The 22,790-nt window shown below is 37.2% G+C and overlaps 1 protein-coding gene across 4 annotated transcripts in view; it reads right to left on the bottom strand.

Annotated features, from left to right (window-relative positions):
• Window positions 1-461: 461 nt before the first annotated feature.
• The window catches only part of LOC124275555 (multiple coagulation factor deficiency protein 2 homolog), a 36,366-nt gene continuing 14,037 nt past the window's right edge, over window positions 462-22,790 (bottom strand). For 2 of the 4 annotated variants that reach the window (XM_046711130.1, XM_046711131.1), the window contains one exon: window positions 10,060-11,295. In XM_046711130.1, the coding sequence (XP_046567086.1) occupies window positions 11,096-11,295 (200 nt within the window). In that variant the 3' untranslated portion in view covers window positions 10,060-11,095. Of the gene's footprint in view, window positions 1,952-10,059; window positions 11,296-14,170; window positions 14,504-22,790 lie in introns of those variants that run through there. The other 2 variants (XM_046711129.1, XM_046711132.1) reach the window with 2 other exon arrangements.

Genomic DNA, 22,790 nt, shown 5'->3' with positions numbered 1-22,790 from the left:
AGTCAGAGGTGCTAAAATATAAAGACTGAGCTACATCATTGCTAAATAGTTCCATTAATCTGATGTATTGATGTACATGTGTAGGGTACGTTTGATTATTCCATAGCATTGTTCACCAATTCCAAGTGCACTGTCTCTGTCACTCAGTTACCAGTTGTTTAGTGGATACATTTGCCAGACTATAGTCTGTTTGCAGTGAAAACGTAACGAGGGGGTAAGCGCAGTAGATGGAACAGTGAAACAAATGCACGTGGGGTACGTGATGAGTGTTAACATAGAAACAACCCTACTTGTAATAGGTGTTTGATTTAATGTGCATACACCCTTGTAATACAAACCAATAATCACGATTTGATTATGATCGTTTGTTAAACAACTTTTATCTTAAGTTGCATAAAATTCTGAGATTTAAATGTTCAATTGGCAAGGTAAAATTATGAGGATTCAAAATCTTAATTTCACTTTATTCGATTTTCTTTTTTGTTTAAAGTGAAATTCACTGGTGCGTTTTGACTGCAAACAGACTATAACACTCATTCCTCCAATGGATAACAGTGTACACTGGTACTGGAGATCATTATTTGGTATATCTGTTTATTACAGCATGACATTAAGATTACCTGCTTTATGGATCTTTCTACATAGTGACTGAAACATCGTTGATCAAATTATGACCATCACTGATTAAATGTCAAGGTCAACCACAGCTTTCTGACAAAAACGTATATGTATAATGGACTATTAAATGTTTGGACGGTTGTGAAAAAACATAGTCTAAACTTCCTGAAAAAGCATAAAAAATATTGAACTCTCAAAAAAGGTATAATGGAAAACAGCATATAAATAGTAAATATTATGCATGCTTTCTGTATACGAATCATGTTATAAAGATCCCATAACATTAACAAGTCATTTTCTATCATATAAAATGATAGTATTTACACCACCAAGAATATTTTCAAATTCACTTGCAGACATTAACGACAGCAAACATATAATGTACTTCATAAAAGGAATGACATAAGGCTTACAGAGATGTGTGCATCAGAAATAATTGGGGAAAATCTAACCACATATGATATATTCCCTCAACAACAAGGTTCATTGTGTGATGGGTTGACATCATATCCAACAAGTCAAAGGTAATATTTGTTACAGTCTAAGGAACTTGATTTTGAAGTGGTATATGTTCACCCTCTTGAGTTTGCACTTGTTGCACGGGGACTTGTTCTAAAGGAATTTGCTGCTGCTGTTGATGTTGCTGTTGTTCCAGTGAACCTTGTTGTTGTTGTTGCTGCTGATCCACTGAACCTTGTTCTTGCTGCTGCTGTTGATCCATTGAACCTTGTTGCTGCTGCTGCTGTTGATCCATTGAACCATGTTGTTGCTGCTGTTGTTGTTCCACTGAACCTTGCTGCTGCTGCTGTTGTTGCTGCTCCACTGAACCAGCTTGCTGCTGTTGTTCCAGTGAAGCTTGTTGCTGCTGTTGTTGCTGCTCCACTGAACCCAGTTGCTGCTGCTGTTGTTCCAGTGAAGCTTGTTGATGCTGCTGCTGCTGCAGTTGCTGCTGTTGCTGTTCCAGTGAAGCTTGTTGTTGCTGTTGCTGTTGCTGAAGCTCCACTGACCCGTCTTGTTGCTGTGCCTGTTGTGGCTGAGACAGATGCTGATCCTGAGTCAGTTGTTGCTGTGCTTGAAACTGCTGCTCATTCTGCTGCTGCTGTTGGTCAACAACTTCCTGTGGCACATGACCTTGCTGGTCTTGTTGCTGTACATTGTCAGATGGAGCATTAAGTTCAGCTTCATGCTTGGCTCTCCTCTGGGCAGTAACAAACTCCACATACTCTACATAACCATCCTTGTCCAAGTCATCATCATCCAAGACAGAATCCACAATCCTTGCAATTTCATCATCACTAATTTGCCCGTTTACCGGTAGTCTCTGATTCACCCTCTGAAAAATACATAAGAAATGTGGTAAATTTACTTTCAATGACATTTCTTTAGAACTGATAAGAAATTGGTTGATCATGGTTTCCATAAGTAGAGACTGATCCATCTGCTGACATAGTACGCAAGAGAAAACTAAAAATCAAATGTAACCCAACATTTAGAACAGACCATTGAAAACAAGAGGCTGGATGTCTTTCACAGAACCTTGCCTTCGGTATGTGTTAAACTACAGCTAAGATATTCGTATGAATTCTGTAGAGAAATGTCAAGGGACATGAAAGGATATATGTAACATCTTTAAGGAACAAAAGCTTCACTCTATTACATGGCTCTACCCTTGCAAGATTGTTTAGAAGGATATTCTCAATATCAGAAAGGATTTGCAGGAATTGACACAGAAATAATTTTTAAACAACCAGGCTAGACTATTCAGCTTTTGAAAATGAAGACACTTTTCTCCCTCAACATAAACCATTCGCTGTATTCCAACATGATCTCTAATAGTTGTATATCGTTGGTTTTTGCCAATATTTACACCAAGTGAATTCTCCTTTTTGCAGCTGATCTCAGAGGAATACTACAGCAAATAAAACACTGCTGTTTTTCAGTGTTATATCCCTTGAGTAAGTATAACTATTGGCGGCAAAGCCTCTGAACTACAAGACTGTTCCCATCAAATGTCAAATAAAATAGTGTGTGGCACTATTTTTAACTTTAAAAATTAAGATCAGTTAGAATGTATATTGCAATATAATGCAATAAATACAGTAAACTATATAAATAATGAACATGCTTATAATTAACAGATGACATAATGAAGCATTGATTTTTCACTTGCCTTATATTTTAGTCAAAATGCACACAACAAAATATGGTTATACCAAACAAAAATAGTTGGCAACCTTCAGTTTGTTATAACCATAGGCAGATCCAGAGTTGGGGTGCAGGCGCACGCACGCACGCACACACGCACGCACCCTTTTGTCCTGAAAGTTTATTAAATTACCATTGAAACTCTCGTGATAATGAACTGTGCACCCCCACTTTCTCAAGAGTGTGCATCCCCTTTCTCAAAAAGCTGTATCCGTCCCTGATAACCGTAGTTTATTGTATCAGTATGCACACCTAACTATCAAGGTGCATTTCAATATGCAAAATCTAGCAATGCACAGCCCTAATAAAGACAACTGACTGACTGACTGAGTTTAGTTTTACGCCGCTTTTAGCAATATTCCAGCAATATTACGGCTGGGGACACCAGAAATGGGCTTAACACATTGTGCCCATGTGGGGAATCGAACCCGGGTCTTCGGCGTGACGAGCCAACACTTTAACCACTAGGCTACCCCACCGCCCCAATAAAGACAACAAAACCTTCGGTAAGAATGTGTCATCATAATCATGGAAACTTGTTTTAAAATGTCACACAACATTCACCAACAATGGGTACAATTACATATAAATGACCATTTCATTGCAACTCTGAAGAGTTTTAGGCTAAACTACAATATCGTCATACCTCACACTTTGTCGGATGATGAGTGAGTGAGTGACTGACTGACTGAGTGACTGAGTGAGTGAGAGAAAGAGTATGGTTTTACTCCTCTTTTGCAAAATTCCAGCAATATCATGGCAGGGAACACCAGAAATGGGCTTCATACATTGTACCCATGTGATGAATCGAACCCCGGATTTCATCATGTCGTGTGGATGCTTTAGCCATTAAGCTACTCCATGGCCCCGATGGTGAAGCTAGATAACAACGCTGAAAACTGCACTGTGGAATCTCATAAATACAATTCTTCCTCAATGTACACTGTTGCAATAGGTTCATGATAATTCAAAATACCCAGTACCCGTACCCTGTAGCAGTGTACCATGAAACTCTCTTGATCATGTCCAGGAGCTCACAAACCAGCTTCCATTTCATTCCACAGCTGATAAAAATAATATTCTGATAATGATAACATGACCAGAGACGTTGAGTCAACATTTTAATCACCAAATATGACAATCGTAACTTTCAAAAATAGATTTCTAAAAGTCTGAGATGCAAAGCATGTTATAGTGAAACCCATTCTCAAAAACAATCCTCGTATTAACTGATGATGAAAATGCATAAAGAATTTAATCATGTTAAAACAGCTTTAACCGTTAATGTATAGTATCTTCAGCTGGATTTACAAAAGACATCAGCTGGAGTAAAATACAAATGTACCTCCAAGTACATAATAATAGTACTTATTCATACAAAAACAAATAAAACAACATAAAACAAATCAGATGACTAAATCCTTCCCTTTAGAACTTCACTGGTAGCAAGAATTAAATATAGATATATATGATTATTTACAATCATTGACAAAATTAAGTAATAAGAAATGGAATGTTATTAGGTCCACTGACATATATATATTTTGACTATTATCGGTAGACTGACTTTGGCACCAAAGTGACTGTTGACTTGACTCTAAATGAGACATAAGCATTCATAATACCTGTACGAAAGAAGTTAGGAATCATGGATAGCTTTGGTGATATTTTCTGTTTCAAAGGACCCTACTATGGTGATCTACCTTCAGGATTGCGATCTACAGCCTTTGTTAATATTGTATTGTCTTCACGAGTGATATAATTTAAAATTACATGCAAGTTATAAATTTATCTGTCATATCCTAGTTGATTTACTATCCTTTTTCCACATGTTGTATAATCTTCCATTCTTTATCCTATATGTAGGACTTCTTTTATTCACAGTAAGGCTGAAATGTTGCTATGTGACAATAAATCTCAACTCATTCACACTGTTGTAAAGACTGAGCATGCAATTTCATAAAAATATGCCTCAAAATATTCATGATTCCTAACCTTTTTGGTTCAGTATTACATCCAAGAACAATTCCAAGCATATTCCAAGAAACGTGTAAGTTGTGTCTGTACAAGTAGTGAAACAATAAATTTGGTGGGTTTTTTCAGGAAACCAAAAATGTCCAGCAGAAAATCTACAAATTATTCTTTTCAGAAAAATACCACCATAATCCCATAAAATCAGATAATGCATTCCATACTAAATGATTACAAAAAGATAATGCCTTGGAATATCACGATGCTATCAGTATGGACATGAACAAAGGTTATAGTATGACAAAGAGTATGAGCTCCTGTGCACAGGATTAAAACAATTATTCATAATGAAGATTACGTAAGTATCTGGAAGTCTCTGTGTGACATGTAGAGAACACAGAACACCACTGTACACACTACCTGAACTGGCAGTAATAGCCTAAAACTGAATATAGGCTCAATAAAGGAAGACATCCATTGCCAGCAAACAACCAGCCTCATTTCATCTGACGAGGCAGATTCCATTGGACAGAAACACAAACCAGCGGTGACAATCATGTACAAAAGAGTCTGGCTTCCAACTTTGGGCACAAATACTTCCTTCTAAGCTTGTAAATTTGTGGCAATGATTTTGTAAAGCTTCAAAACATGCATTCTAAACATAGCAATGATATATATACTAGGCCTATTTGTGTTTGCATGTTTGTAGAGTTCGGGGTGATGAGGTCTCTTGGTCTTTATGGTAGGATTGTCAATTAGGGCAAAGAAGAACATTGTCAAAATCAGGCTATCCAAACTGAGTTCAAATGTCATACCTCTGTCATACATCAACCCATCGATGACTTAATGAGGGCATGGGCTTTTAAGCTGATAATACCTGAACATTCCAGATATATCAAAACATGGGAACACCAGAATTGGATTCCCACTTAGTACCAACACCAGGAATCAAACCTGAATCTCCAGCCTGTTGGGCAAACACTGTAAACACTGGGCTACCTCACAGTCAACCCAACCCTCTCCCCACTTCATAGGGGCCTTGGTTCCGGTTTGTCTGATTCATATTCATTGGCAATGAACAAATAACAATATATTCGCTACCTGCCTTTTCCAGGAATACTATAATTTCAAAATGGGTCCATGAAATTTGGTGCCTGCCAGCAATTACTTCATTTATGGCATATCAAAGAATGACCAAGCAACAGATATATATGACCTAACCTGGATGTTTTTACTTCTGGATGCTAAAACTACAACTACTACATCTGTACACTTTTGATTATATTTTTGATTGTTGCCATCCTGTGTATGTAAGTTCAATGCATATAGAATACACTACAGAGGTGTCTAACATAAACTGTACTACATGTAACACATTCATACAGTAACCATTACCATGTCACAGTAGGGATATCCATGTCATGGAAAGATCATTAAGGTATCATAAATAATTAAAAGCAACAAAACCCTGTCCCTATTCATATGAAATCTCTGCTAAAAGCTAATAATAACTACATTCTTCCTACAACTGTACCATTTGTATTTGTGTTGTAAATAATGCATATGAGCTTATTACAGAAACAATATTTGTGTCATTGCGCAATTTGGGGCCAATGGAAGGATTTGAAACTTAGTACTGTATGGAGGGGCTTATGAATCAAATCAAAATATTGTTTTTACTAAAGTGTCTTTTTCTCAACGATCTTGAACCCACACACTGACCATGTTTCATGTTTTAACAAATGTGACTACACTTCTGACCTTTATCTGACCCAGAATAACGTTTCATTTTTATTCAACAATGACATTGGCCTTGATTATGTTAATTCCCATCGATGATATAAATATTTCAGTAACAGTAACAGCTGAGTTAACTTTGCACAATGAAACACAGATGAAATGTCTACTTTGATGGACAAGAGTTGAGATCTTCCACAAATACTACCACGAAGTAAAAGCATCTAAAACAGCTGTGTAAAGACACACATAAACGTAACAAGAGAGTAATATCAGAATCTAACAACAACTGTGATGAATTTGACAGTGAAAGGCACATACAATCAACATTTCAGAGCCGGGTACTCACTCACACTCTGTGTGTCCACATTTACACAATAGTACATCACATAACGTCAACACCTGACCCACACACAATAAACCATTCCCAACAGTGTTCATCCAGCAAACCAAGCTCAGCATGTGCTCAGAATGCATTCATGAATTATCCATTCATCCAGCAAACTAAGCTCAGAATGCATTCATGAATTATCCATTCATTACAGGTAAACTGTCGCAATGCATTCATGAATTATCCATCCATTACAGGTAAACTGTCACAATGCATTCATGAATTATCCATTCATTACAGGTAAACTGTCACAATGCATTCATGAATTATCCATTCATTACAGGTAAACTGTCAAGTGCAATTCAAACATAGAACTAATGTGCAGTGATCTTAATGTTCTTCTTATGCCATACTCTTTGCCTGTTCACCTATAGGAACTTATCTCCCTATATAGAATAAATATGATATGGCATAAATATACCAGACACATTTAACTGCTTTCTAATATCTTGAATTAAATGATATTTCAGCTATAAAATGTTTTCATTTTCATAAATCTGTTTCATTTTAAACATGCATATATTAGATTTCATATGATAGCAAATGGGCATGATAATCAGAATCAGATTAATAATGTGAGGGTATTTGACCAGAAAAGTCCATGTCATCTCTCCATTTATTTTGTTTGTTTGGTGTTGCTGCTTTCTGCAATCACCCATGACAGCAGACTGACAATCCACTGACATAATGTTGGTGATGACCTACATCGTCAGGTACGAAACACAGCATCAGCTGAGTCACCGAGCTTGATCATCAGATCCATTTAGTAGCCTCTTATGACCTATTCTTAACCAGAACTTACAATTTATACCCTAGGAAGACCCATTTTCTTATGAGGTGCAACTACATGACAACAAGCCCACTACCCACAAAACCATGGAGATCTGTAGCACCTTCTTGACAGTGCGCATCCTGGTGGAATCCACCAGAAGTATATAGAGAACACAAACAAAGGAAGAGTGACAATCAGATATACAGGGTGTCCCACACTTAAAGAGTAAGTGTCTTGGGTTTAATGCTATCTTAAACAGTATCAGTACATTGGAACCTTGTTAGAGCAGACAGTATGTCTTTATGAAATAATGTCTTGGGTATAAACAATATCAGTACACTAGCACCCTGTTAATCCAGCACATGACTTCTTTATGAGATGGTGTCTTGGGTTTAATGCTATCATAGACAGTATAAGTACACTGGCACCCTGTTAATCCAGCACATGACTTCTTTATGAGATAGTGTCTTGGGTTTAATGCTATTTTAAACAGTATTGGTACACGAGAACCTTGTAATTCCAGACAGTGACTTCTTTATGAATATCAAGCTGATAAGCATAAGAGAACCAGTCCCTTACACTATAGTGGCCTTCACTATAGAGGCCTCACCAGAAATGGGCTTCACACATTGTCCCTTGAACTATAGAGGCCTTCAAGAAAACCTTGAACACATGACCAACAGATCCTTGAACAGCAACAACCAAGCATAGCATCTAGCTGTGCCTAGCATCACTGGGCCATATGTGTCCCTGGGTGACAGAATGTGTACACACAAATATTTCTGTTATTTTGAGAAAGCAGTTGAAGAAAAGTGGACTTAACACAATGAACATAAGGAAACAAATGGCTCCGAGTGAAAAGACAAAGCTTAAAACATAAAGAAAGGTGAAATATATAATGACCAATGACACAATTTACAATCACTATCAGAATATTGGCAAACTATGCCATGACCTTGAAGTTTGAACATGACAAATTTGAACTCAATACTGAAGAATATTATTGATTCACTCACCCCTAAAACTATCTGGAAAAGTGTATGTTTCTGAAGAATGCTGTACAACCCTATGAGTCTCCCTGATTTAATCATCCTTCCTTTGTTGGTAATTCTCTATCATTTACAAAGGATCAATCTCAGTTATTCAAATTCATAACAAATCTCAAAAGCTCATTTACTCAAGGACACAAACTTCAAAAATTAATATGCATGCAAAACTTCTAAACCTTCTGATAAACAACACACTAACCCAGATTACCACATGCATAAATTGGTATGCCCAAACATTAAAAAACAACAACAATGGAAAGTATTTCAGTTAAATCTAAGTGCCCAGGTAGACAATATGTACAAATCTTTCATCATCAAACAAAATAATGTACACTTGTCTCTATAAACCATTCCTTTCCATAAGCACACTTCCTAACCTTGTTAGAAAACACTGACCTTGGACAACTTCAAGATTGTCATCTCTATTTTAGGCCAGACCAATTATATTTCTTGTTTATGGATTTTTGTCTCAAAAAACCTTAAGGGAGGAGAGACATAGGTTTCATACAGTGATTTCACAGAGTATTTCTATTTTGGTTTATATATCACATCAACATTAGGATTACATTTTTTGAGTGGGGAAAATGTTTGTTTTTTCTTATTATTCTTGGGAAAAAATGCCCTGCGGATCCGTAAAACAAGAAGAAAATTGGTCTGGCCTTATTAGAAAAGAAATCTTGTCTCATATCAATTACTTTTAAAAAAACGTGCAAGTCACACAGTTGGGTTTAACACCACTTTGAACCTTATTCCAGTTAAATCTCGTCATGCCAGTTTCATGCAGGAGAAAATCCTGGAGTGAAGAAGGCCACAAACATTAACCACTTCTGGCATGGTACTGACCAAACCTAGAAACATAATTGGGCTAACAAGGATTCAAATCCCCAGTTATGTGTTTCTGGCATGCCCCAAAGATGCAACTCTGCACAGAGTTGCAGTGCTTTAGATGACTGGGCCTCTCAGGCACCCAGACCATCCTGTGCATGCACAGAGTTGCAGTGCTTTAGATGACTGGGCCTCTCAGACCATCCTGTGCATGCACAGAGTTGCAGTGCTTTAGATGACTGGGCCTCTCAGGCACCCAGACCATCCTGTGCATGCACAGAGTTGCAGTGCTTTAGATGACTGGGCCTCTCAGGCACCCAGACCATCCTGTGCATGCACAGAGTTGCAGTGCTTTAGATGACTGGGCCTCTCAGGCAAGTGCAGAGTTGAAAAGGCTTTAGATGACTGGGCCTCTCAGGCACCCAGACCATTTGCAGAGTTGCACTTTAGATATCACCCAGATAGCATGATACATACTGCAGAACTAAAAGTTGAAAAGTTAATTTCAGCAAAGATGCAATGCAGACGACAGCACTGGAACTAATTGGATTTTCTTGATCAAACATTGAAATGGTAAATAACAAATATGGCAATAATTCCATGAAAAGCTGAGAGTAAATACAAAACCTCAATACCAGAGAACAATCCATCTCAATTCCATGCCAAAACTGATTCCACTGGGCTTAAAACACTAAATAGTGGTGAAAAGTTTATGAAAGGATCACGTACAATCACTGATAATGCCAAGTGTTCATTTCAAATAATCACCTTCAGTCACAATTTATTGATGAAAAGACAGTTCTGAAAGTACTACTTATACAAATATTAAACTATTCATGACCATTATTACATAAAGTGTGATAGGGCGCAACATATAACATATTAAACTTAATAGTTCCCACATATAGATGATTTCCCAAAACCACAGAAGAAAATATGTCAAATATTTCCCTAATGAAAAAGTTCCACAACTTCTTAAAAATAAATATATCTCAAGAGTGACCAATGTATTTGAAGTAATGCATGCTTGATGAAACTTATGATATTCTGTTCAACCAATGCGTCCAAGCTTGAATCATTTATCAAAAATATTTTACTGATCATTACACTTCATCAGTTCCGGGGAACTTCTCTACATCAGCATTATTCCAGGATTGACTTTCTTTAACAATCAAACAATCTTTCAAATTCAATATTCATTAGTTTGGCATTAGGTGTGGTACATACCTCTACCAAATATAACCTTCACAATCATTGGCATATCTACCAAATCTTCCTACAATCAAGTACAACATACAAACAATACACCAAATATTCAAACAAGTCTGGTCAGTTGAAATCCTTCCACCTAAGTCAAAAATATTTTGAACACTTCAGATGCTGTTACTGCTTTTGAACTGAAATAATGAAATCAACATTGTATAAATTACATTTGAAGCTGGTTCATCCAGAAAACACAAAGTCTTTCCAAGAAACTGTGTGGAACTCAAACAGTATTTGTAACAAAGATGGCCGTCCAACTGCTGATTACTGCTGTGGAGGTTGTGTGGGTGGTGGGGGCTTCTGCTTTTCCTTATCTTGGGCACGTTTAAACTCTGCATACTCAATGTACCCATCCCCATTCATATCATTTTCTTTCAGAACAACATCAACGATATTGGAAATTTCATCATCAGTGAAGACTTTCACTTCTGGTGGAGGTGCTGAACTGTCCTTGCTGCTCTGTTCTGAAAGAAACCAATAAAACGCTGTCAGGTGGAGCTTCACTGGTCACAACTCTTCGCTCAAACTTTAAACAAGAGTTATCTAATCTTCATCTTTAATGTCACTCCGTTAACAGAAAACTGATATCAGAATCGGAGCTCTCTACAATTCCGTTACTGTTTTCAAGGATGCCCAGGGATTTACCTTGAGTCCTGTATTTGAGGGTCTCATACTCTTAATTTTCAGAGGTCCTGGACTACAAAATGGGGGTCCCAGACACTTAAATATGATTATTAATACTATGTTGTAATATTGTTGTAATTCAATTACTGTTATTGTATTGTGTATCATGATCATCACATTGTTACAGTAATTAAATTGCAAATGATACCATAAGTGATAAGTTATTGTTACTTGATCGAAATGTTTACAAAAAGTATACAGATGGACTTGTCGAGCTAATGAATTTCGTTGCATCCATTGTAAATTTGTATGGGTATAGGATGCAGGGATTCGTCGTCCTGTTAATCCCTGATGCCTTTGTCAAATAGGCAAAAGTCCTTCAAATATGTGTAATTTTAGTATAATTTTAGTAATCATGACTAATGTCATGACTGGTCACAAATGATGTAAGTTTAACTAAACTCTCCATGGACATTACAAAAAAATCTTTAAACATTTTTCCATCATGAATGTCCGATCTATCGTTATCATGATCTGACCTCAAGCTGTCATTTTGATTGACCACGATTTTACCACATTTTTTCTCTGTCTTTCAGAAAAGTTCAATCATGATGAAGCATGTTTAGTCAGATCAAGACAACAACGGAGTTTCATCCTATATGGTGGTACTGTATCCTCTCATTCATTTTGATTACCAAGGTCCAACCATCTGAGGGCCTGGGATTTGGGGCAAAAATAATTTTGTTCACTAAATTACTCAAAAGGATAATTTTTGCCTTAGGTTTTACCCCCAGATAAAATTTTTAGCATGATGTCCTGAAGAAATATGTTGAAAAAGAGAAGAAAGCTGTTTATCTGCCATCAGAGAAAGAAATTGAAGAAGTAACCGAATAGATATTCATTGCTAGCAAAAATGGCATTTTTACAGAATGTCACATGGTTGGACCCATGTTTCCAGATATTGTATGTGACCCTACATGGTCTACAGACTGACTGACTGAGTTTAGTTTTATGCCGCTTTTAGCAATATTCCAGCAATATCACGGCGGGGGAAACCAGAAATGGGCTTCACACATTGTGCCCATGTGGGGAATCGAACCCGGGTCTTCGGCGTGACGAGCCAACGCTTTAACCACTAGGCTACCCCGCCGCCCCACATGGTCTACAGAACAACATATAGGTAACTGAATGATCCAGGAGCCCTTTACAGTGACACATACGACAACTGACAAATAAAAGAATAGGTGGATACAGTAACCATAGCTAGGGTTGACCCCCACAAGCACTCCATGCATCACAGATGGCACGGGACGAAGCTTCCAAACAGAAAGGGCAAAGAAAGTAAAACCACTTGGCAGCTGCCAGCATGCACATGCTTATTGTATCTAGATTCTTCATGAATAGAATCAGTGAAAAGGCTGAAACAAAGATGTTGTCAGTCTAGTTGCAAATGTGAAGGATCCCGGGTAGGGAAAAGAGAAAGACATTCCTTTTCTTTATACATCTGAGGACATTTAGTCATTGTCTGTTATGCTCACATGTTGATTTTATTGTTAAAGTAAAATTAAAAAGTTTTACAGATTGGGTTTTTCTGGGGTAAACTTCCAACCTCTTCCCATGTAAGTTACAAATGGAAAAATAGGAAATCCTCTCTTTTCAAATCCTGGATCCACCTCCTTTGCTCATACAAATGCAGACATTATGAATATAATTATGACTAAAATAAACACATAATATAATTTAAAAGTATGATTAGCACAATAGTGTCTTAGAACAAAATACATGATGACAATACTGAAACCACAAAGATCAATTTAGGGCAGGATTAGGAATGAAAGTGTAAGTATCCAGCTTATACTATAGAGTTTAATCTGGTCCAAATAGAGTATCTATCTAATGTTTATTTCACCACCACCAGAAACCAGTTGATATTGCCCACTTGCACTAACCTCACAACTTGCAGGATGTGTTAACAACAGGACGGGTATTCCACATGCACCATATATTAAACATATACTGTCAGTTTGTATTGACAATAACAACTCAAAAAGAGTGAGTGAGTGAATTCAGTTTTACGCCGCTTTTAGCAATGTTCCAGCAATATCACTGATGGGGGACACCATGAGCAAAATCAAACCTCGGTCATCAGCGTGACAAGTGAACGCTTTAACCATTAGGATACCCCCACCACCCTCTCATAAAGAATGAGTGAGTGAGTATGTTTTTACGCCATTTTTAGCAATATTACAGCAGTATCACGGCAGGGGACACCAGAAATGGGCTTCACACACTGAACCCATGTGGGGAATCGAACCCGGGTCTTAGACGTGACAAGCGAACGCTTTAATAATTAGGCTACCCCATGCCCACTCATAAAGAAAACCAAAGAGATTGGTGTGTATGTTGACCTGGAGTATAGTAGTGTGTATAGTAGTAGTGATATCCATAGTGTTGTACACCTTACAAAGTTACATTATTTGAATCTGAATTGAATCGAAATTTTACAAGTAACAACCAGTTTGACAACAAAATAAACATCAAAATAATTAATATATTCTATGGAGCAAAACTAAGACACATCATTGACATGAACTCTGTTATGGAAGTTGTAAAATGTCTGTCACATTCTGTAAGAATACCAACTACAAGCTTGTGTTATTTCTGTAACAATTAACACAGTTACAAACCAAATGATATGAAAACAATACTATTATCAGCAGATAATATACATGTTTATTGACAGGAACTCATAAAATAGCTTCTTACACATAAAAAACACCCATCCATAACAACCACATACTCCACATATTATACCACTCAAGGCCTTAAAAGTAAATTCTCACAGCTATCATAAATCACACGATTAAATACACCATTACAACCTAAAAATGTACCACTAAAATGCTTTCCCCATTTTGATAGCATGTTTGATTTCAAAGAATTCTACATAACCATCATCATTAACATCTGGTATTAAACCATGGTCAATAGCCTCAGCTAACTCTTCATCAGACAAAACCTTGATTGGAGCCGACTTATCATTATGTTCTGAAAGTTGAGAAAGAAGGCTTCTTATCAGACATGAGAAGTAGGAAACACTGTTCAAAGGGATTCAAATAGAAAGAAACCAAAAAATAGAATGATATGACATACAGTGAAGTCTTCATGACTGTCACCAAAGTTTGAGACGTAAGACAAAACACAGGACAAATACTGGCACATGCAATGTCACACAAAGACACAATGCTATACACAAAACACAGAAATACACTAGTACAAAAGTATGGACCGACAATACAACACTCCCATCACAACCATGCCACAACACATGCCTCCATGACCAGATATTTGGTTGATTTCATCTTGATTTTATGTATCAACAGATTAAGAATTTCAGAAGAATATAACTTAATATTTAGTGAGTTAGAAATGTTGATTTGGTCATAAGATATATATTTACTGGCTGTTGCCATGAGTTAGATACCCACCTAGCTCAGTGTAAAACACAAAGTAGTTGATATTCTTGAGGGGGCATACAATTTTGAAAGGAGACATGATATTTTTTCAGATACGTAGAAATATTTCTTCTACAAAAATCACCTTGCAACAATTTATTTTCATGGCAAAGTATCTTTTCACCTAGTTTTATTTACCCCTTACAAACCAGCCTCGTCACGCTTTCTTTTCCAATGTATTCAAGCAGAAAAACTCTTTCCATATTCACCAGGAATCGTAGCCAGAAGTAGTGCTACGTGTTGCATAACCACATATTTTCCTATAATTCAATCTCCTGACCCTTTCTGAACCCTTGGTACTGTCATCTTCTACTATTGTTTCCTTCCGTACCTTGGTGATGAAATTATACATCAACATTCCTCTCATACCCTTCCATCATGTCCCTAACAGCTACTTACAAATTAACATGTGTATCACAAGGTTCCTTATCTGAATATGGTTTATCCAAGCAGTAAAGCAGCTAACAAATAGTAGAAAGTACTTCTGTAGTAATAGTAGTAAACCCTCCAGTCTACTCTCACGTCTGCATCAAATCATTTCAACAACTGCCCACTACATATCCTTCATATACATCTGATTGAGAACTCCAGTTCTACCAACACATTATAAAGCCCCCTAACATCATATCTACATGACATCCGTCATTCTGGGGGATTTGTCTCCCATTTGTGGTTGAGACCCTCAGCCCCTACACCAGCTCCCAGAGCCTGATATAACATGCGCCCTGGGCGAAGAGTTTGTGGCCATGCATCCCTCCTCCTCCGAGCTCTCTTCCATTTGGCGCAGTAATTCAATTACCTTTTCTGTCACTCGGCTGGGCTAAGGGACTGGAAAGCCAGGGGCCTTTACACCCAGCCGTACTCAGGCGCTCAGAGAGCCTCAAAAGGATGCTCTTGTGTCCATACACCTTCAACACTCCGACATGCTTTAATCGCCTCACAAAAAGACGCTCAGGCTATTTCCGAGCCCATTTCCGAGCTGTTGTTAAAACTTAGACACTGCCTGCTTAACAAGGCTTCAAAATCTGTAAAACTCATGTCTTTCAAAGTTCAATAAAGGTTCTTGAGATAAAAAGCATTTATGTATGGAGACATCTGCGTTTTACTGATTGTGTTGCCATGTATGTCTGATACTGTAGTGGTCGATATTTCAAAAAGTTAGTTTAAAAGGTCAAAACTAATTATGCTGATAGTAGGTGAGTCACCAAACATCACAGTAGAATAGATTCTAAATTCTAACAGTACAAAAATGGATATGAAGTATGAAAAGTTCAAGATGAGTTCCTCTTGTTCACAGGGAACCTACCTGACCCAAATCTCTCAGAATTGTTTGTTTTCATTCACGGTTGCCAAACTTTGAAAACTTCGACCTAATCATATACACTTCACTTCAAAAGTTCAGACTTTTAAGCAGCACATTTAGAGTAAATGAAAAGAATGCAGTCAAGAAAACAGACTGAGTACTTAGAGATGCCCATGCATCACAGGGGCGGATACAGCCTTTTGAGAAAGGGGGGGTGACGCTTTCACCCGAAGTTTCAATGGTCATTTAACAAACTTTCAGCACAAAAGAGGGGGTGCGCACCCCTGCACTCCCCCTCTGGATCCGCCTATGCATCAGGACAGGATTTTATTACATAAGGTATACCAGCTCTACATGCAGTATGGCATTCCAGCCAACAAGTTTCAAATCTGTTCCGATCTTATCACTGTTTCAAACTCTTTGCCTCAAAATGCATGGACACATTTCTTTATATGAGTATCACCCAAAATATATGGACTATATGCTGTGAATGGAGGGATAGTACATGCCAAGCAATACAAAATGGCCATGTATATTGCATTAAATTGGTGAAACCTTTCACTTAGGCAACACTGTCTTTACTCTTTGAGGTATTGTGAGTGAGTTTTAGTTTTACACCGCTTTTAGCAATATTCCAGCAATATCACGGCGGGGGACACCAGAAATGGGCTTCACACATTGTACCCATGTGGGGAATCGATCTGGGTCTTCAGCATAACAATCGAACACTTTAACCACAAAGCTAACCAACCACCCTGAGGTATTGTGAATGTGTGAGTGAGTTAACTGGGTTTTGCACCACTTTAAGTATGATCTCAGTTATAAAGATGTATGTTTAAAGTGGATGGAAAGTCAGACTTAAACCGCTCTGATGAAGCCCTCAGATGTATGTGAACGAGAAAACTAATAATCAGGGTAAAGCTAAGATTTGAACCAAGGATCAAGGGACACAACCTGCAGAGTCAGTCCCAGCACCTTAGGCAACTGGGACATACAAAGAAGTTTAATACAACAAATATATTATCCATCTTTTGTGCTTTAGATACTTTCAACAACTGACAACACAATCCTGCAGGTTAGGAAACAATCCCAAAATGGAAAAACATCCATGTTCAGTTTGACTAACTGACTGAGTTTGGTTTTACGCTGCTTTTAGCAATATTCCAGCAACAACACGGCGGGGGACAATAGAAATGGGCTTCACACATTGTGCCCATGTGGGGATTCGAACCCGGGTCTTCGACGAGCCAACGCTTTAACCATTAGGCTACCCCACCGCCCCTGTTCATTTTGAGCAGCTAATGTTGTTATGGCTTTGTGAAGGTGATGTTTTACTGATACACTGACTGACTGACTGACTGACTGAATTTGGTTTTACCCCGCTTTTAGCAATATTCCAGCAACATCACGGCGGGGGACACCAGAAATGGGCTTCACACATTGTACCCATGTGGGTTTACTGATACAAGGACCAACAAAGAGGAAACAACCTTTATGCACAACTCTTACATTATTGGATGGAATGTAAAGTTGAAAGACCTTTTTTTTTCATATCCTAACTTTCACCAACATGATAATGTGTATTACGAGATTCCCTGTGATGGGCCCTCTGTTTTGAATCCTTAATAACCTTTGGTATATAAGTCTAACCATGATAACAATACCACTGTTCAACAAATACACTGATATTGACTTGTCACATGAAAATATAATATCTTGTTTTTCATAACGTTTTTGTCAATTTAACATTTACTAACCAATAATGTCTGTCTACAGTCTATTATCGCGTCAAACACTAAACACAAATCAATCAAATCAATCATGCAAGTACTTCACACATTTTAAATTATTTTGATAAATTGAAAGTTAACATTTGCATCAACTAATCCTCTTCCCTTCCACATATGACTTCGTGGAGCGGAACAAGTGCACGGCTCTCAACTCATGGGACATTATGCTCCGCTGCCAACAAAACCAGATTTCACAGCGACAGTAATTAAAATTTAGTAACCCGGTTGTCTAACTAGTGGGGCGTGGCCAATGGTCCCTAAGGAGCACGGCTCCGGGAGGGGCTATTATCGCTGTCAGAGACGGGATCAAGAGGAAGGGAATTAACGGATCATTTCAATTAGGGCTAAACAAACATCCCTGACATGGGATTTGGTTGAGGATAAGTGCTGAACAAAAACATCATGTAATATTCTTATTACATCTTACACACTTGATGTTTCTTTTGTTTTGATTGCTGGTACTTGATTATGTTGTCAAATGGGGTGAAAGGGGAAAAAAGGGGAAGAATTTATGTTCATTATCATCATAATCATAATAATTGGTGTTCTAAATTTACTCAGCAATAATATAATCTACTCCAAACCATAGTGATATGTAAATACATTCTGTGACTTTAGTTGCTTGAGCAAAGCCAGAGTCTACTAACTTTACTCTCGGTCAAGTATTTTCGTCCATATGCTAAGAGTATAATATACTGGAAATAATTGCAGGATCTGGTCCAGTAGATTAGTAACTTTACTCTCGGTGAAGTAAGTTTGGCTAATTTACTCCCATATTCTCAGAGCATAATTTACTGTAAAAAATTCCAGGATATAGTCCAATAGATTTACACACTATCAGGCATAGGCTGTAGACAATTGACTGCACCTAAACAATGGTTCAGTGTATGAGATATGCTTTGCCCTTTGGGGTGAACATTAAGACACACATCTTACAACAAGCATGAGGTTCAGAGCCTACTCCATCATGGCATACATCCCAACCAAGTCATATTGTTTCTTTTGATGCTGAACACATTGCAGACAATCTAAACCAGAAGCTTTCATTTGTTGACAATAATGATGTGTGCTAAATCTCCGTAAACACACTATGTGAAGGATTTCATCAGAGCTACCGACTCCCAATTATTGAATGAACAATGCTATGACACGTGCTTGCAATTCTTCCTTAAGTAGTAGGACTTTGGCTTTACATACTGCTAACTCTATAAAATTTTTAATGCAAATTAGCCCAAACTATCATGATTATACTTGATAGCAACAGATTTCACAAAACCTTTGCTTTCAAACTTACTATTTTTAATACATCTAACAATGAATACTAGTACATTTTAAGTTTTAGAGAAAATGTACCAATATTATATTTTCTACATATGAACCACAAACAAAAGAATATTTCCAGGTTCTAGGTTCACATGGTATAAGCAATAAAATAACAAGATGATTACAAAGGTTTGATATAACATATTTTCATAAACTTCACAATCAAGGAGGTGTTATCACCTCATTTCAAAGTACAACATGACATTCTTATTGAAAATCAGTAACAATTAATATTATTTGACGTTGAGACAAACTGCAGACATACATTTATATAGTTAAGCCTTGAATATCTGAAAATACCTACAGGTATTAAAACCTCAATGTCACAGTGTCTGGTGCCTTCAAACAGTCCCCTAAATTGAAAGTGACACTGTCATTAGTTACAGCTAGTATGCTTAAGATCCCTATGGCCCTAGGCTACTGACTAGATATTGACGACCTATTGACAACCTCTGTTGCTTTCATTTTCAACAGCCTCACGGTGATGGTACTGTCGGACAAGACACTGAGTCAGTCCTTCTGTTTAAACTGTAGGTTTCCTTTGAAAAATAAATAAAAACACCTTACACAAAGAAGGCTGACAAATAATAAGCTGACAGCAGGTTGGTTATGAGGTTAAGACAAAAGTTGTTATAATTAATTATACATGTCATGTTTTCTTATGATTTCTTACTCAAAGTGAATTTAGAACTGCAGTAATTTGATCTGATACTTTGATTGATGCACCGAAAATTCAAGAAAAAAAATTCCATGATAAAACACTTTATCAATAAAATTTAAAAATATATAGTTATGGACATAAAAACTTTAAATGTTTAAATATACACAAAATTATCTTTGCAAGATAATTCCATAGCATACTGATTAACACAAAATGATTCATTTATACATAAAAGACAGCTATCATTAGAGTAAGTCAAAGAAACAACGTTAAATCACTGTATCTCATTTGTATATCATTGTACATGAAGCCAAAAAACTTCAGACAGTGATAGATAACATTCCCCTATCTTCTACAAACCTACTGAGGATGAACGGACAGATGAAAACAAGGTGTGAAAATGTTTTCAAGCTGCAGTTCTGTATTAATTACATGTAGTACCATTGCATATTGTAAGCATTGTCTCATGCATAACAGTCTCATCTCTGAAGCTCATACTTCCCAAAAGTTCTTTTTTTTTAAATCTGTGTGAATTTTTTTCAAACTTCTAATTTTGATGACTCAGTTGTTTCAGATGTTCCTGAGGAAATGTTCAGAACCTAATTTTTCATGATGCTTGAACTGAAAGATGTCTCACTGATGTAATGCTGATTACTGCCCAATATGATCTCTCTATGTTGGATAAAAATAATTGATACCTAAACATGTCATTGATATGTTGTCATTTGGTCAATACTAATTGTTCTTAAAGTCATATATCTTTTAGGGGTTCTGTATGACCCTGAACGTAATAATTCAACGATATCCCAGTGAGTGAGGTAACGCTGTTCTAGGGCACAATCTGTAATACTTCTGGTAATAAGAGGTAATATTTGGGTTTATACTTTCTCAGTAAAGAAACGATTCTAGTACTTTTGCAGGTTGTGTCGTGACACGCTCTCAGAAAAACGCTAATCACCAGCATGCAAAGTGAACGATCTAACCCATTCTGCCACAGCATCTTCTACAAACAAGGAAGTGTCACAAAAGTACAAAAATCTGTACCTTACAAAAGACTGACTGATTGAATTTGGTTTTACGCCGCTTTTAGCAATATTCCAGCAACATCACGGCTGGGGACACCAGAAATGGGCTTCACACATTGTACCCATGTGGGGATTCGAACCCGGATCTTCGGTGTGATGAGCCAACGCTTTAACCACTAGGCTACCCCACTGCCCCACCTTACAAAAGAAGTGTAATCCCAAATATATCAAATCTTCACTTCTGACCACTTTCTGTATGTGTGAGGCTTCTTGTGGTAGTCCAGATTTATGCTAGCTTTATACTGCTAGCTCACCTATATACCATGCCTCCTGCCTCAGACACAGTATACTGGCAACTGTCCTTGTTTTAACCAATCAATGCAGAATGCCAGCAGGGTAATACCATCTTTTAATGTCTTTCAAACTCAGCCAACTGACTGAACCATAAACCTACACTCTCTGGGTAGACAGTGTAGTCACAGCACCACAGAAGTAGTTCAAGATATGGTAGCCACCCTCATATCATCTGTTGATTCTCATGACAAGTACCAGGTACCTTTTCTTCTGAGAATCCTCACAGTTGATGTCCCCCAGCGAAGGACTGACTGACTAAGTTTAGTTTTACACTGCTTTTAGCAATATTAACCATGGGGGAACCAGAAATGGGCTTCACACATTGTACCCCAAAGGAGGGTCATCAGGATTTAGGCTATTAGGCTCCCCACCAGCAAAGGAGGGCATCAGGATTTAAATTAGCAGCAAAGACTCAACTCATGACTGTGATGATATCAAAATTCAATATTCAATTTTAATAAAATTTTGCTCTAAATTTTAAAGCACTAAAAATTACTTTTGAGATTAATAACCAAAAACATTCACAATCATCAAGATACAGTATCACTAAAGTGAGTGAGTTATGTTTTGCACCGCTTTTAGCAATATTCCAGCAATATCACAGTGGGGGACACTAGAAATTGAGTTCACACATTGTACCCACGCTGGGAATCGAACCTGGGTCTACGGCATGACAAGAGAACTCCTTAAACACTAGGCTACCCCATCGCCCTGTATCGCAAAAGGAATCACATACACAGATCTTCTGTAACATATGCCTCACTCACACTGATGAGTAATGATGCATCAAGGGAGGCTACTGATACAAACCTATCAACATGGAGACATAGCTCATAATGAATCAATCAATGATTCAGAGGTTGGGGAATGTATCATAGCAAACATTAATAACCACATTTTCTATTGATAATTTTTTCATCTATTTTGGGATAATGTTAGTTGGTGTGCAGTATTACAAATATACTGGTTCATTTCAAAATGGCTTTGAAACAATGTACTGGAATGCTGTTTAACTATACTTGCCCATTGCACATATTTTTTTTTAATAGTATTTTCCAAAGATATTTTGAAAATTGTCAAAAATAAAGGCAAACTCAGGCTAAACAAAAAATGTTTTAAATTTGTCTGAAATATGATCCTTTTATTACCTGCATTTGCAGTGTACCATTGTTTATCTATTTAATTTCTTAACATAAGGTTGAAATTACACAAAATTTGTCTGGTAGAATTTTGCCAATGCAGTGTACGGGACCTTGTTTAGTCCAATAAATTGACTTCAATAATACCAGTCTCTTCTGATGTGCAATTTGATGAAAGATAAAAAAATACAAAATTGAAGTTACAAACAATTTTCAATAAAAATT

The sequence above is a fragment of the Haliotis rubra genome, unplaced genomic scaffold, assembly GCF_003918875.1.
Source record: "Haliotis rubra isolate DU_JTF1 unplaced genomic scaffold, ASM391887v1 Scf20, whole genome shotgun sequence".
NCBI lineage: Eukaryota > Metazoa > Mollusca > Gastropoda > Lepetellida > Haliotidae > Haliotis > Haliotis rubra.
The sequence above is the reverse complement of the archived record's forward strand: the minus strand, read 5'-3'. Positions and strand labels throughout refer to the sequence as shown.